The sequence below is a fragment of the Cydia amplana genome, chromosome 6 (genome assembly GCF_948474715.1).
Source record: "Cydia amplana chromosome 6, ilCydAmpl1.1, whole genome shotgun sequence".
NCBI lineage: Eukaryota > Metazoa > Arthropoda > Insecta > Lepidoptera > Tortricidae > Cydia > Cydia amplana.
Window position 1 is genome coordinate 6,717,753 of NC_086074.1, and position 14,273 is coordinate 6,732,025.

Genomic DNA, 14,273 nt, shown 5'->3' on the forward strand with positions numbered 1-14,273 from the left:
AATAACAAGCAAAATATGCTAATTTACAAGTGTTTAATGTGTAAATTACAATAGTAATTTTATCCGACTTTTAAATTCTTGTGTTTATCGATCCCGCATATTACTGTCATTGTCACTGTCAAAATCATATGGTAACTTCGGCACTTGTTTGAGCCCTCACTACCCTCAGCCCCAGACCGGACTTAGGTTTTAGACGTGCTCATAGTTCATTTATGAAATTTATTGTTAGTGGTATTTATGTATCAAAATGTTTAGTAACGCTGCGGCACCAGAACCTGAAAGTAAATCCAGTCCTGATGCTAGTAAAACTCCTACACAGGCTGGGCCCAAGAAGGAAGAAGCTTGGGGTTATGATTTGTATCCTGAGAGACGAGGGACTTTTTCCCCTAAAATAGGAAATATACTTATTGGAAAAGAGGGAAAAGAAAATGCGGAGAAACTAAAATGTGAACAAAATGTTGTTGAGTGTGTTAAAACCAGTGAGTTTCAATATTCCTAGCTTGGTTAGCTCTGTAAATAATTCATAAATAAACGATAATTTTATTTTACTCCAGGTCCTATTGTGAAGCTTATGATGAGAGCGCTAAAAAGCTCTGGATGGTAAGTTAAGAGAATGTTTGTTTACTGTACATAAAGAAATGTTGTTATAAATAATAATTATTATTATTCCAGCCCTATAGATATTCGGAGACATTTTTCATGTGAAGTGTGTGATTACTCTGTCAGCGGAGGCTATGATCCCGAGCTTAATCAGGTAATAACATCTTACTTGAATTTTTTAGTTTGGTACTGTAGTGTATAAGAATGAAGATAATAATATGAACTTAATATTTCTCCTCTATCAAATAATTGATATTAAATTGGTATAATTTAACACAAATACTATAATTATATCTTTTTCCTAATATACAGTCGAAGTCTGGTGTATTGGTACTTATGATTACTACAGTATTGCATCATTCGGTTTCTTCAAATTCCATTTTGTTTTTTATGGTCAGTTTGAGGATGTAATCATCAAATTTCAACTAGTTTATTTCGTCTTCCTGTATCTTTATTCTGAATAAGATTTTTTTTTAAATAGTTATTTACAGCCAGTTGGTTTACAGATTGTAGTATGCCAGAACGTAAGCACACGAAAGGGCATGGTTCAAGGAGTCCTGGTCCACGAGATGATCCACATGTTTGACTACTGCCGGAATGAGCTGGACTTCAAGAATATGGAACATCTGGCTTGTTCAGAGATCCGAGCGGCAAACCTGACACATTGCTCTTTCACTAGCGCTTGGTCTCAGGGCGATGCTTCGTGGACTAAGATTAAGAAGGCGCACCAGGTTGGTACAACTTCACATACAGGGTGTGCAGGGGCTGTTTCTGATTCCAAAATTTGATCCAAAAATAATAATTATTATTATTTTTATGAAAAAAACACACTTAGAAACGGAATTAATTTTTTGAAAATCACATTAATGGGTATCTAAATGTCGACCCTCGCTGTGTACGCACTCCTCAATGAATCCATCCGCAACACTTACGAAACTTACAGTTAGACAACCCCCCGCGTCTTCATAGCACTTAGCATTCGAAAATTATTTGAATTTGAAATCAGAAATCTGCCACATGATACCTTGTATATATTATAGAGGTGAAACTCTGTAGCTGGAAGTATACTTTGTTGTAAGGGACGCTTAAATTGATGATGATGTAGCTCTACCCTACCTCACTTTACTCACATAAAATTGAAAAACCAGTTTATTTAGATTTAATCATATAAGATAACCCATTCTGTACCCTTAATATAATTTGTAATGCAAACTTACCATTAAAAAATTATATTGCCAACAACATCTAATATTATTGTTTTTATTTTCACTCTTAATCAGTCTCAAGCACACAAGTATAAATTTTCAATTTTATATTCCGAATGTGACTTAACATTCAACAGATATTTATGTAACATTTCAGGATTGCGTAAAAACGAAAGCTCTGTACTCAGTGTTGGCAGTGCGTCAAATCGGCAAAGCTGAGGCTGTGGATATCATCGAAAAGGTATTTCCCAAATGTTATGCAGACCTGGAACCCATAGGCAGACGGATACGCAGAAACTCTGATGATATGATCCGAGTGCTTAGAGATGCCTCTTACTATGGGTATGATTGATATTGATATATGTAGACTATAGCAGTTTATCTTAGAGCCATTTTATTTAAAGTCACTTTTTCCCGGATGTTTTTATATTACTTCTACTGATAACCGATTGTGAGGCTCGCTTGTGTCAAGCCTTACGGTCGGATACTGCGTAAAAATAACATAAAAATAAAAAAATAAAATGGCTCAGTAGGTGAAGAGTAGAATTTATTAAGATTGTTGACATGTAGGCGGAAATAAAATTGGCGTTGAATTTTAAAATAATGTCTTTTATTTCATTATTTACAGAATCAACATTATTAATTAACTTTTACATTATTATTGCTTAAGAATTCAAAGTACTATTTTATACAGCCCGTTCCCATTTCATTTTACATTCTCGAGGTACAAGCATAGTGTTATAGAAAAGGCACAAGGTAGCTCATAAATTTAGCTATAGGTAATTATAGTTGAAGAATTATAGAAGCTGTGTCTAAAATACCCTAAAATATTTTAATAGTTTGGCTTAAATTAGCATATTTATACCTAGGTTTATAGATTTAGCAATGGTTCCTTCGTGTATATTTAAGGCATGAATATGCAATAATAATACTTATTGGCAAACGTCACATATTTATTTTATCAAGACTTGATATATTTTATCGCAGCAGTCCTGGCTTTTGTATAATATATTATCTCACTTATAAACGTATACTACCTACCTACATGTGTCAAGAGTAGAAAAAAATGTGTGTGTAACAAGAGAGCAAAGTTGGACTTTGCTGCAAGTTATTCTAACTAGAATCTAGTTAGAATCTTTAGTATAGTTTGGCATAGCGAAAGTGTAATTACGAGTGCAAATAACTTTTGTCTCGTGTGGCACACAAAACTTTCCACATCAGTTGTGAGACTTGTGAGACATAATATAAAAAATAAGACACATTTTATGTATAAATGAGGAAATACAGTTTAAAAAAAATCTTGGCATTAGAGTAGTCGCGTGAATAAAATAACTTTTCAGCGTGCGACGAGTGCAGCAATTTATAGATTTTGCTTTAGCAGCAAAGTAACGCTTGTAATGGCTCCTCTACACGATGGGCCAACGCCGGCCACTCCAAGGGACGCAGCCATGCGGTAGAATGAGATAGCAATATCACTTGCTCCCTCTAACGCATAAATGCGTCCCTTAGAGTGGCCGGCTTGGCCCATCGTGTAGAGGAGCCATAAAGGTGCATCCACAATAGGTATTGCAGTTAACTTTTGTGGTGCACCACACAAAATTAACTGCGGTGTGGATGCACTTTAAAAGCCAATTATTTTTGTTTGCTTATTCTTTCTCTCTCTCATGTCTTATAAATCTAAATTTTGAAGAATTCGAATCGTTTTTACCCGACTGCTTGTTAAGGCTCCGATGCTTTTACTGAAGTGTGACGCAAAACAATCGGGTCAAATAATGAAGACTTCGTCATCAATTTAAAAGACTAGGTATTCGAATGAGAGCAAAGAAAGTAGGTATATGTTAATAACTAAGTGGATTGTATGCAAAACCAAAATATCTTCAAAATGGTTATTATGTTTTTGATTTTTCTCTAGAACTGATTTGAGAATCTATAGAAGACTTTTCTCAAACATGTTTAAAATAACTGTACATTTGACTTCATTAAAAAAACTTGACTTTAGGGCCTATATTTCTTCTGATAGAAGGTGCCTAATGTACCAACTAATTTATAAGAAGGTAGATACATATATATCTATACCATCAGGGCGTCTGTGGTTTATACTATACCTACATTAATTTGTGCTAAGTTATATAACGCGCGTTGGTGCTAGCAAGTAAACGGTCTTGATACTTGCTTGAGTATGAGTATAGCACAGTCGGCTTGAGATGTGTAAAAATGTACCTAACTACAAATCCAGGCTCTAGCCTCTTGCAATTACAGGAGTAGGTAATATACAGAATTCAGAAATATTAAATCATAAATTATTTATTTGCGTGAATAGGTTCAGATTACAGTTGTTATATATTGTTGTATATGTCGGCGGCAGATCGTAAAATCGGGCATATCGAGATATTCTCGGCATATCATGAAACGCCGCCATTTCATGATCTGACAGGGCCAGTTGCACCAACCACCACACCAACCACACCTCAGACTGATCAACGTCAGCCGACGCGCCTCGGCGCTTTACTATGAAACTTTCCATACATAATAATTTAGCGAACTCTTTAACGATACGAACAGTTTGGTGCAACCGCACATGGCTGCAGGTATTCCGATCACTTGATGGGATGAATTCACGGATCCTTACCCTACTCTGGCGTCAGGTATTGGTGCTTCAGTCCAATTAGAAGTTTAAAAACCTCAACTTTATATGTTGTTACCATTATTGATACTGATATTATACTAAATGCGAACATGACACGATTCGCAGTGTATCTCGGCCGCATTCAATTCGAAAAGGGCTCCTTATATATCTGTTTTATAGCACGATCCATTATTATGGATATTGGAACCCATAGTAGTTTACCGGAGACCAGTCGCTTACGTAATGTTTGTTGGATGGTATCTATATTGATATCGTTTCGTACATCCAATTAAATGTAAATCGGCTGTTACGGAGCTTTTAGCATACTCATCTTCTAGCTATATCCACAGGTTTGGTCACGTATTGAAACACTTTGTAAAATAATATTAGCTGCTTACTACAAAATTAAATACTGAATGTTTGACTAGATTGGAAAACTTAATTTTACTTAAATGTTATTTAAATCTAATCAATAAGATTTAAAACAAACTAATTTACATAATCTACACAGTATAAATTCTTACTGAGCAGTCTTACTACATTATTATAATATTTACAATCAAATTCGCTGAATTCAGCGAAATTCTAATAAAAAATATCTCTTACCACATTTTTACGTAATTATTTTAATCTGGTACCTATTATTGATAATACAATGGATATTTAGAATCGGAGTTTGATCCCGTTTTGACTGTTATTCAGGTTCTATTCAGAGGTTTTTGAAATGAACATGGTAGGCTTAGGTAGGTAAGTCGCAAGCGGTGAATTTTTCCTAGATATAAAAATTTGTAGTATCTCTCGCAGACATACCTGGTCTACCTCCTTGATAATAAATATTTAAATTTTTATGGACTGGTTCAGTGATTACCTCGGGTATTATAATAATTATCGTCTCATTATAGTCATTATCAATATGCTCGTGTAGGTTTTATGCGTAAGGTCCAGGGCGGCTCATTCCTAGTCTATGGGGCGGCGTGTTACCCAAATAGTGTACCTACCAACACGTCGCCCTGACTCTACCGCCCGACCTTACAGTAGCTACGCCAATTCAAACGTTCACTTACAATAAGACTGAATAGCGTCTGAATTACAACCTAGGGACGTAGTGTCGTTTTAAGCAACACATGAAGGCTTAATTATGCATAATTTACTCTGTATCTTAGCTTAGTAACAATAAGGGATATCGGTGTTTAGGTATCATTGTTTTATCGGTGTTATTATCTTCGGTTTATTTTTAAGGAGCTCGTAAAGAGATTTCTTAGCCTAGACTAGTACCACATTGCATGCTCTCACGTGAACGTCATTTTGAAAACTAAAGTCACGACTCGTAGAAAAGGAAAGATGAAAAATGTTTCAGCGCCATTAAGCTATTTTATGATTGACAACAGTGTAAGATACTAGGTATTACAATAATTTCACCACTACGCCAAACATCTGAGCAAATTTACGAGTATATATATGTAAATATTTATGTACGAGCAAGTTTAATGGTCCCTTACAGTATTTTAGGTTGTCTAACTCAGTAAATAGCGCTCAAACGTAATGTACTTGAAGTGGATATAATGGCTAAAAGTAATATAGAGTGGATTGTTGACACTTAGGTCTTAGCACAGAATAAATAATAGTACTAAGTGCAGAAGACTCACTCTCTCACAAAACGCGTCTGTTACGATCAGCACAGGTATGGCCGCTAGGTGGCGACAGCGCCACGCGCGGCTTATGGCTTTCCCCAAAATTGGGGCCGGAACGGATGTACTTTTAGTTACCTGTAGCAAAGCGACGAAATCGCGGAGTGAGACACGCCTGGTCTTAGGTACATTCTAACCAGATTCGACTGAAACATTTAATTTCAATTCCTTGAGTGAATGTGATCTTAATTCATACTTACCCATGTACTTATTACCGGTTGTTTAGGTATTGCCAGTTTCTGCAAATACCTAAGTGAGGACTAGCTGTGAAATAAAAACTGTTGTCATGTACAATTTAAGTCCATATCTAGTTAAATTAAGAGACATTTTATTGAGATTAAGTATCCACATTGCAAAGTTTTGTCAAGTTGTGTGTTAGACAATTTGGAACAGGCGAGCGTTTAACACTTAAGTAGGTCATTCATTATTTTTTACATCAGTAGATTGATTGATACTTCGTTTTTATAGGAAACATCATTATTAAGTAGGTAATAGAGATCAGAGGTATTTTTATATAAAAAGTTTGTGAATATAAGCTCCAACTGAAAGTGTTACTGTATTTATCGAAGCCAAATTGACGTGGGTACAGGCTGTTTCAAACTTCATATTCATATGATTGTATGATCTTAGGGATATAATATCGATTGATATGGGTTTGTAGGTGTGTAGCATTGATATATTTGTTACAAAGGCACAAGACTTGGTTCTGGACGGTTGTAAATAATTGTTGCAATTTGTATGTAGGTACCTACATCTACACCATACATTGCTACAGACTTTGGTAGACAATGTGACACGGATCTTGAACGATGACATCACTTGGCACTTCAAAAAGCGAACGTAGTCCTAAAAAATAGAGGTTAAAATTAAACATCGATTTGTATCCCTATTGTCAAGCGCAGCATCACCTCAAAGTCTGTGACGATACCTAAATAGGATATGTACATTTATAAATGTAGGAGTCATCTTTGTTCTCAATATCGTAACCATATACATTTAAATATTGTCCTACAGCGTCGTCAAGCATAGGTACATTAAGTACGTAAGAAATAGCGAGATATAACTATATCAAATTAACCTAAGTATTTTATACTATTACGGAACACTTGAAGATATTCTAATTATTTTTATTTCGTTGTAAAATTAACCTAACTTACGTAGATCGCAAGTAGTATAACTAACGTTGTATAATCGACTAGCATTTGTCTAACAATATTTACAATTAACACACAACGTCTCGCACAGGCACTTTTCACATTCAATGTGAACGTAAATCGTTTGACACTTTCACTTGTACCGGTGCACTTCACTTAGGTACGTGGTCCAGTATATGATAGTGAAGAGCACGAAGCAGCAGGGGAAGAGAATGAGCGCGAACCGGTCGAGCGTTCCGTGCTGCGCGCCGCAGAACATGATGCCCTTGTCGATGCACGCGCCCACCCGCGCCAGCGCACCCTGCGCGGCGCGCCCGCCCATCGTCTCCATCATCGGCGGCGAGTCCTACCGGCCAAAACACTACAGTACACACAACAGCCACGCAATGTACAACATTCAGCCGAGCGCCCCTCCCTCCTCGAGCCTACATACCGTTACACATCAAGGCCTAACATGCGCCGCAAGCTGTGCACTACTTAGATATATACTTCGATTATTTGCTACGTAAGCGTATCAGAAATTACTTTAGCGTCTAGTACAATACTTACACGGTGTCAATAGCGACAGTAAAGGAAGGAAGACGTAGAAATTTCAGGAATTGTTAGCCTAATCTTGCGCGTGATTTTGACTGTCTCTCTACAATTGATATTCTTCACCTAGACGTGACCGTCTACTTACGACCTGCGATGTGCTGTAGCCACACAGTGCAGTGCCTTTAATTTATCTTTACCTTACTACTCGATCTTGACTCAGTTCCGACCTTATTTTTTCTCCAATTCCTTTTCCCCGAGAGGGATGACTAAAAATTTGTCACTTTTAAAACATATTTTATGCGACATCCTAAACACACAGAGCAAACGTTAGTGGTACAGTTATGCCTACCCAATGAACGTTATTCGTAAAATATTCTACGAAATGCAATCTACGCAGTATTAAACATACAAATTCTAAAGGCGTGTTACATGGGTCGTTTAATATTTACCCTCGAAATGGTCTGATGGTCGAGCTGCTGCTTGAGCCCCTCGTCCTCCACACTGAGGGTCGGCGAGAACACTCTGCCCTGTGGGGTGCCTGTCACGGGAGTGCAACTCAACCTCTGGAATCGCAAGAAAATAATAATTTATGGCCTGGGATCAACCGCATGCACGTCCGATATAATATAGTTGACCCGCCTCTCGGGCATTGAGATCCACTCTCGTCTCATGGCGGATTGTGTGAGATGTAGCAAAATAAGCGGTCTATCAAGAATAAAATGGAGTGAAAGGCTACACTGTTAAAAATATTCAGGGAATTTTACATAATTTTAGGGCAACTTTCGTTGCCCTAACTTTTCTGTATTTTTACATAATTATGTAATTTTACAAGGCGTAGGTAATTTTACATATCGACCTGATTTCATTATTATGTAATTTTACATTTATGTAATTTTACATAATCAAACAAATTGACGGTTATGTAAAATTATATTTATGTAATTTTACATAATCATGCTGTCAGATATGTAAAAATCTCACTTATGTAATTTTACATAATCTGTAAAATTTCATGTATGTAATTTTACATATACGTAAAATTTCACTTACGTACTTTTACATTTTTTTCGGTAATATTACAGAGTAATTATGTGTTTTGTTACAAATTTCGTATGTATAAATACATAAAGTTTGTGTATTAGTAATGATTTTTATGTATGATTACATTTTATTCAGTAATATTACCGAATTATTATGTATTTTGTTACAGATTTCGTCTGTAAAATTACACCAACTTCATGTATTATTAATGTTTTTTTGAGTATTTTTACTTTTTATTCGGTAACATTACACAATTATTATGTGTTTTGATACAGATTTCGTATGTAAAAATACATTAGGTTTTTGTATTATTAATGATATTTTATGTATATTTACATTGTATTTGGTAATATCACAGAATTAATATGTGTTTTATTACAGATTTCGTATGTGAATTTACACAAAGTACATGTATTATTAATGATTTTTTTAAGTATTTTTCCTTTTTATTCGGGAATATTACCGAATTATTATGTATTTTGTTACAGATTTCGTCTGTAAAATTACACAAACTTTATGTATTGTTAATGTTTTTTTAAGTATATTTACTTTTTATTCAGTAATATTACCGAATTATTATGTATTTTGTTACAGATTTCGTCTGTAAAATTACACCAACTTCATGTATTATTAATGTTTTTTGAGTATTTTTACTTTTTATTCGGTAACATTACACAATTATTATGTGTTTTGATACAGATTTCGTATGTAAAAATACATTAGGTTTTTGTATTATTAATGATATTTTATGTATATTTACATTGTATTTGGTAATATCACAGAATTAATATGTGTTTTATTACAGATTTCGTATGTGAATTTACACAAAGTACATGTATTATTAATGATTTTTTTAAGTATTTTTCCTTTTTATTCGGGAATATTACCAAATTATTATGTATTTTGTTACAGATTTCGTCTGTAAAATTACACAAACTTTATGTATTGTTAATGTTTTTTTAAGTATATTTACTTTTTATTCAGTAATATTACAGAATTATTATGTGTTTTATTACAGTTTGCGTATGTGAATTAACCACAAACTTTATGTATTTTTAATGATTTTTGAGTATTTTTCCATTTTATTCGGTAATATTAATGATACAATTTATGTATTTTTACATAAGAAAACTGTGATTTTAAATATGGGCAAGGTAAAATTACTTGTTGTTTGTGTATTATTACCTGTAAAATTAGGTAATATTTCATGTTATTAGGGGATATTTTTCTGTAAAATTCAATACAAATTCTGTACATTTACGGTAATTCTCCGGATTTAGTTATTAATTAGTTAGTTTTTTTTTATGTAATTAATTAATGCAGCCTGTCTGCAGACTGCATTTATTAAAATACATAAGAAAACAAATACCAACTTGCCAATAGCAAAATCCTGAGAATTATCGATAGCATGTGAATGTACAAAATTTGTATAGAATTCTTTAGGAAATATCGCCTAATAACATGTAAAACGAACTAATTTTATCAGTTATCAGTTAATTTTATCATAATATACAAACAACAAGCAATTTACAGTTTGGAGGTTATTTAATAAAAAACAAAATTACAAAGAAATAAATTTATTGAAGTTCTTGCACTAAAATGATAGAGCACACGTCTACATGCATATCTACATGCATAAACACACATACCACGCAGAATTTTATTAGTTTTATAGCAACATTGCGAGTTAAACACTTATCTAACTTAGATTAACTTAACACTAATTTGTAAACTACTTGAAATCAAACAATCAAAGCATTTTCGCACGTACTATAGCCGGAGAGCTAGCCACGGAAAAAGGTATGCAATTTATAGAGCAACGAAATCCCTATAGTTAGTGTGCCATACCATCATTATTAATTAATCCGGGCGCCTGGCAGCTTTTCAGCGGTGGGTGCGGGAGTGGATGGGAAACAAAGGGGTTGTAAAATCAATTGAAGGTGTGCAATTTATAGAGCTCTGTGTTTGGTGTGATAGGTATAATAGCTAATTATGTATTTAATTCAAATATAACAAAGCAAGGCGTTTTATTCGGGGGAAAAGTAGTGCCAGGTGCCAAGTGCCAGGCCAAATTGCACCTGACTCACAATTGCTTTACGCATAGTGTCTTGAGTCTTCTACTTTTTCCTAACACTTACCTAGGCGTAATTGAACAGTGTAGTACTATTATTTATTCTGTGACAGAGTACAAAAAGTAGAAGACATACGACACTATGCGTAAAGCAATTGTGAGTTAGATGCAAATTGCTCGTGCTCTTCGACAGGCGCACAAAGGATTGTGTACTTTCATCATCTGGCACTACTTTTCCTCCAAATAAAACGCCTGAAAAGAAATAACCCTTATTAAATTCTCAACAAAAAAGGTATTTTATTCATTTTGTTGATATGGTGCACCATATTCATGTTATAGCTAGATGAACTTCGATAAAATTTTACCGTTCAACAAGCTGGTTTTCTCCATACGATTTCTGACCGTCTAGCATGAGTTGCGTTCTCGCGTGCGAGTCCATACTTAAAATCGCGCACGAGAACACAACTCATGCTAGACCGCCTGTCATTGCAGTACTATCACGTATTATTATGTTACATATATTCAACTTCAACAAGTTAATACATGAATATGGTAAGTCTTACCAAACAGTTGCATGTAACTTTTTTTGTACAAATTTGATTAAGGATTATTTCTTACCTTGACACTTTTTTCCAGACTCTAATACTTCCCTCAAAAAATTAAAAAAAAAACCATCAACCGGGACATATTTCATGCTAAAAAGGGGGGTTGTGTCAGGGGTAGGGGAGGGGACGCTAGTGTGCGTAAAGCACCATACCCAATGCTATCATACTACGTTCATTTAACGCTGGCTGTAATTGTTTTTCTTCCCCATACATTAGAACATAACGGGTTATACCCGCTAGTTACCACCAAATTCTTACAGTGGTAACTATGTACTGGGAATTTTTTTCCCAGTAGTTACCACCAAAATTTTGTTAGAGTTAAATACTAATAAAAGTACAGTATAAAATACAGGTTGTTTTTTTTATAGTCACCTGCATTAATTTACGGGGATGTAAGTCATACTGAACAACTTTTACTATGGAACCAAAGGCGAAAAAAAATTGACTCTCCCATACAAATATCAACATCAATTTTTAAGTAAATTTATGTTTTAATCAATTATTATAAATTGATTAGTGTTTCACCAAACCGAGTTGGTGGTAACTATATACGGAGAAATATTTTTCCCAGTAGTTACCAGTGGTAAAAGGTGGGGGAAAAATTCTCAGTAGTTACCACTGGTAAGAACTTGGTGGTACCTAGTGGGAATAACCCAACATAACTTGACGGAATCATTTATGGAAGAACAATTTAAACATTCCACTCACTTGCTCGCGCACTTATTTCGAACCTAGAAATGAGTCCGCGCGAAAGTTCACTACAAAACAGGTCGAAAACTGCACAAATGCGCACCTGAAAAACAGAAATGTAGGTGTATTTCCGCCGGCCGCAGACCGAATATTCGGCCGATCGTCAGGCCGTACATCCAGTATTCGGGATCGGGCCAAACAACTATCCGTTACATCAATAGTTCATTACGTACAAAGCCCTAATAAAATATTGAAGAGAGGTAGTATTACGTGACAAGTGACGATACCTTATCTTATAGGATCAAGAAAGAATTCAAATCATCGAAATAATGAGTACGGGCTGCAAGGAATGGCCCAGTGATGCTTGAAGCAACGATTTTTTAGACGAAGATATGCCTTACAATATATTTATAATTATGAGTCATATATATGTTTATAATTATGAGTCTTTTAAGTAGCACGTAAAATATATAGTGCCTAATAAATTATTATTGATGGGTATGTACTACTCGACACGAAAATAAATTAGGAAAAATATGTTCTTTAAAAAAGAGTGTACAGATGTGTGTACTATATCAACTATGAAGTCATTTTTCAAAAATATATACAGGGTGATTTCAGGGTCGTGATCCAGAACCACTTTTTGTGACTCTGTAAATGATCCACATTATCGTATGGTAGTATTTGATTAAAAGATAATTACTTTAATTATTCTTATTTTTCAAGTAAAATTATTGTTATACTAAGTAATTATGGTCACCCTATGACTTTTGACATACGCTGTATGGAAAGCGACAAGATGTCACATTGAGTAGGGTCACCAACTTGTATGCAAAAATGTTTTTTCCTACTTGTCATCTGGAAAATCATCATCATTATTGGTGAAAAACAATAATTAACAACATCAAAAAGCTCATCTTTGGATTCTGTATGATGTCTGGCTCTCTTGCTCCACGACCCCGAAATCACCCTGTATAGGTATATAAACCCCTATAACGGAAACCTATGTGTGTTAATAATAGTGTGGTAGCCTGTTCCTATTATGGTCTAAGATCCCACATATACAGGGTGATCAATCCAAATGGGTCAGTATGGAGAAGTCAGAAACTATGAGAGATAGCGAAATCTGTTCTTAGGAACCATGGCTTCGATTTTAGATTTAATAATAATGGCATTCAATTTTTTTTTTATCTATCATACATAACCGGGATTCGAACATGGTCAATATTCTTGTTGTTTGTTTGTATGGCAACTTTTAAACGATGCGTGATAAGGTGGGAGGTGCTCGACCAAATATCATATAGGGCCCCGAGACAAAACAAACTACATAAAAAAAAATCAAAATGGCCGACATTTTTTTTAATTTTTTCAAGTTGGTACGAGCGCACTGAGATTTGGCATGCGGCGAGCCTAGGGGCCCAAGATTACCATGTCAAAATTTTTGTTTGAAAAAATCCAAAATGGCGGCGGACACGGGCAAAGTCAAATAATCTCCAAGTAGGTTAAGCGAGTCCGAAGGCCTTAGCCCGGAGCCTTAAACACGACCCAACACTTTTCCTATTGAGCGTCGCGTTTTGGGAGTCGGGGTGGAGGCTCCGGGCCTTCGGCTGTCTGCCGGGGTCGGCTTTCAGCCTCCCGGCCTGAAGCTGGCCCTTCGGGCTCGCTTAACCTACTTGGTAATTTGACTTTGCCCGTGTCCGCCGCCATTTTAGATTTATCCAAAATGTTTTTTTTGACATGCTAATTTTGGGCCCCCAGGCTCGCCGCATGGTTCCTAAGAACAGATTTCGCTATCTCTCATAGTTTCTGAATTATACTGACCCATTTGGATTGATCAACCTGTATAAGCACCCCCCACCTATTACGCATCGTTTAAAAGTTGCCATACAAACAAACAACAAGAATATTGACCATGTTCGAATCCCGGATATGTGTGATAGATTAAAAAAAAATTGAATGCCATTATTATTAAATCTAAAATCGAAGCCATGGTTCCTAAGAACAGATTTCGCTATCTCTCATAGTTTCTGACTTATACTGACCCATTTGGATTGATCAC

General features: G+C 35.2%; 1 protein-coding gene across 1 annotated transcript; it reads left to right on the top strand.

The window, feature by feature from the left end:
* Positions 1-224: 224 nt before the first annotated feature.
* LOC134649221 (mitochondrial inner membrane protease ATP23 homolog) lies at positions 225-2,161 on the top strand. The gene is made up of 5 exons (XM_063503940.1): positions 225-479; positions 555-600; positions 673-754; positions 1,107-1,331; positions 1,963-2,161. The coding sequence occupies exons 1-5, from the start codon at positions 248-250 to the stop codon at positions 2,155-2,157; spliced, it is 780 nt and encodes a 259-aa protein (XP_063360010.1). The 5' UTR covers positions 225-247; the 3' UTR covers positions 2,158-2,161.
* The last annotated feature ends 12,112 nt before the right edge of the window (positions 2,162-14,273 follow it).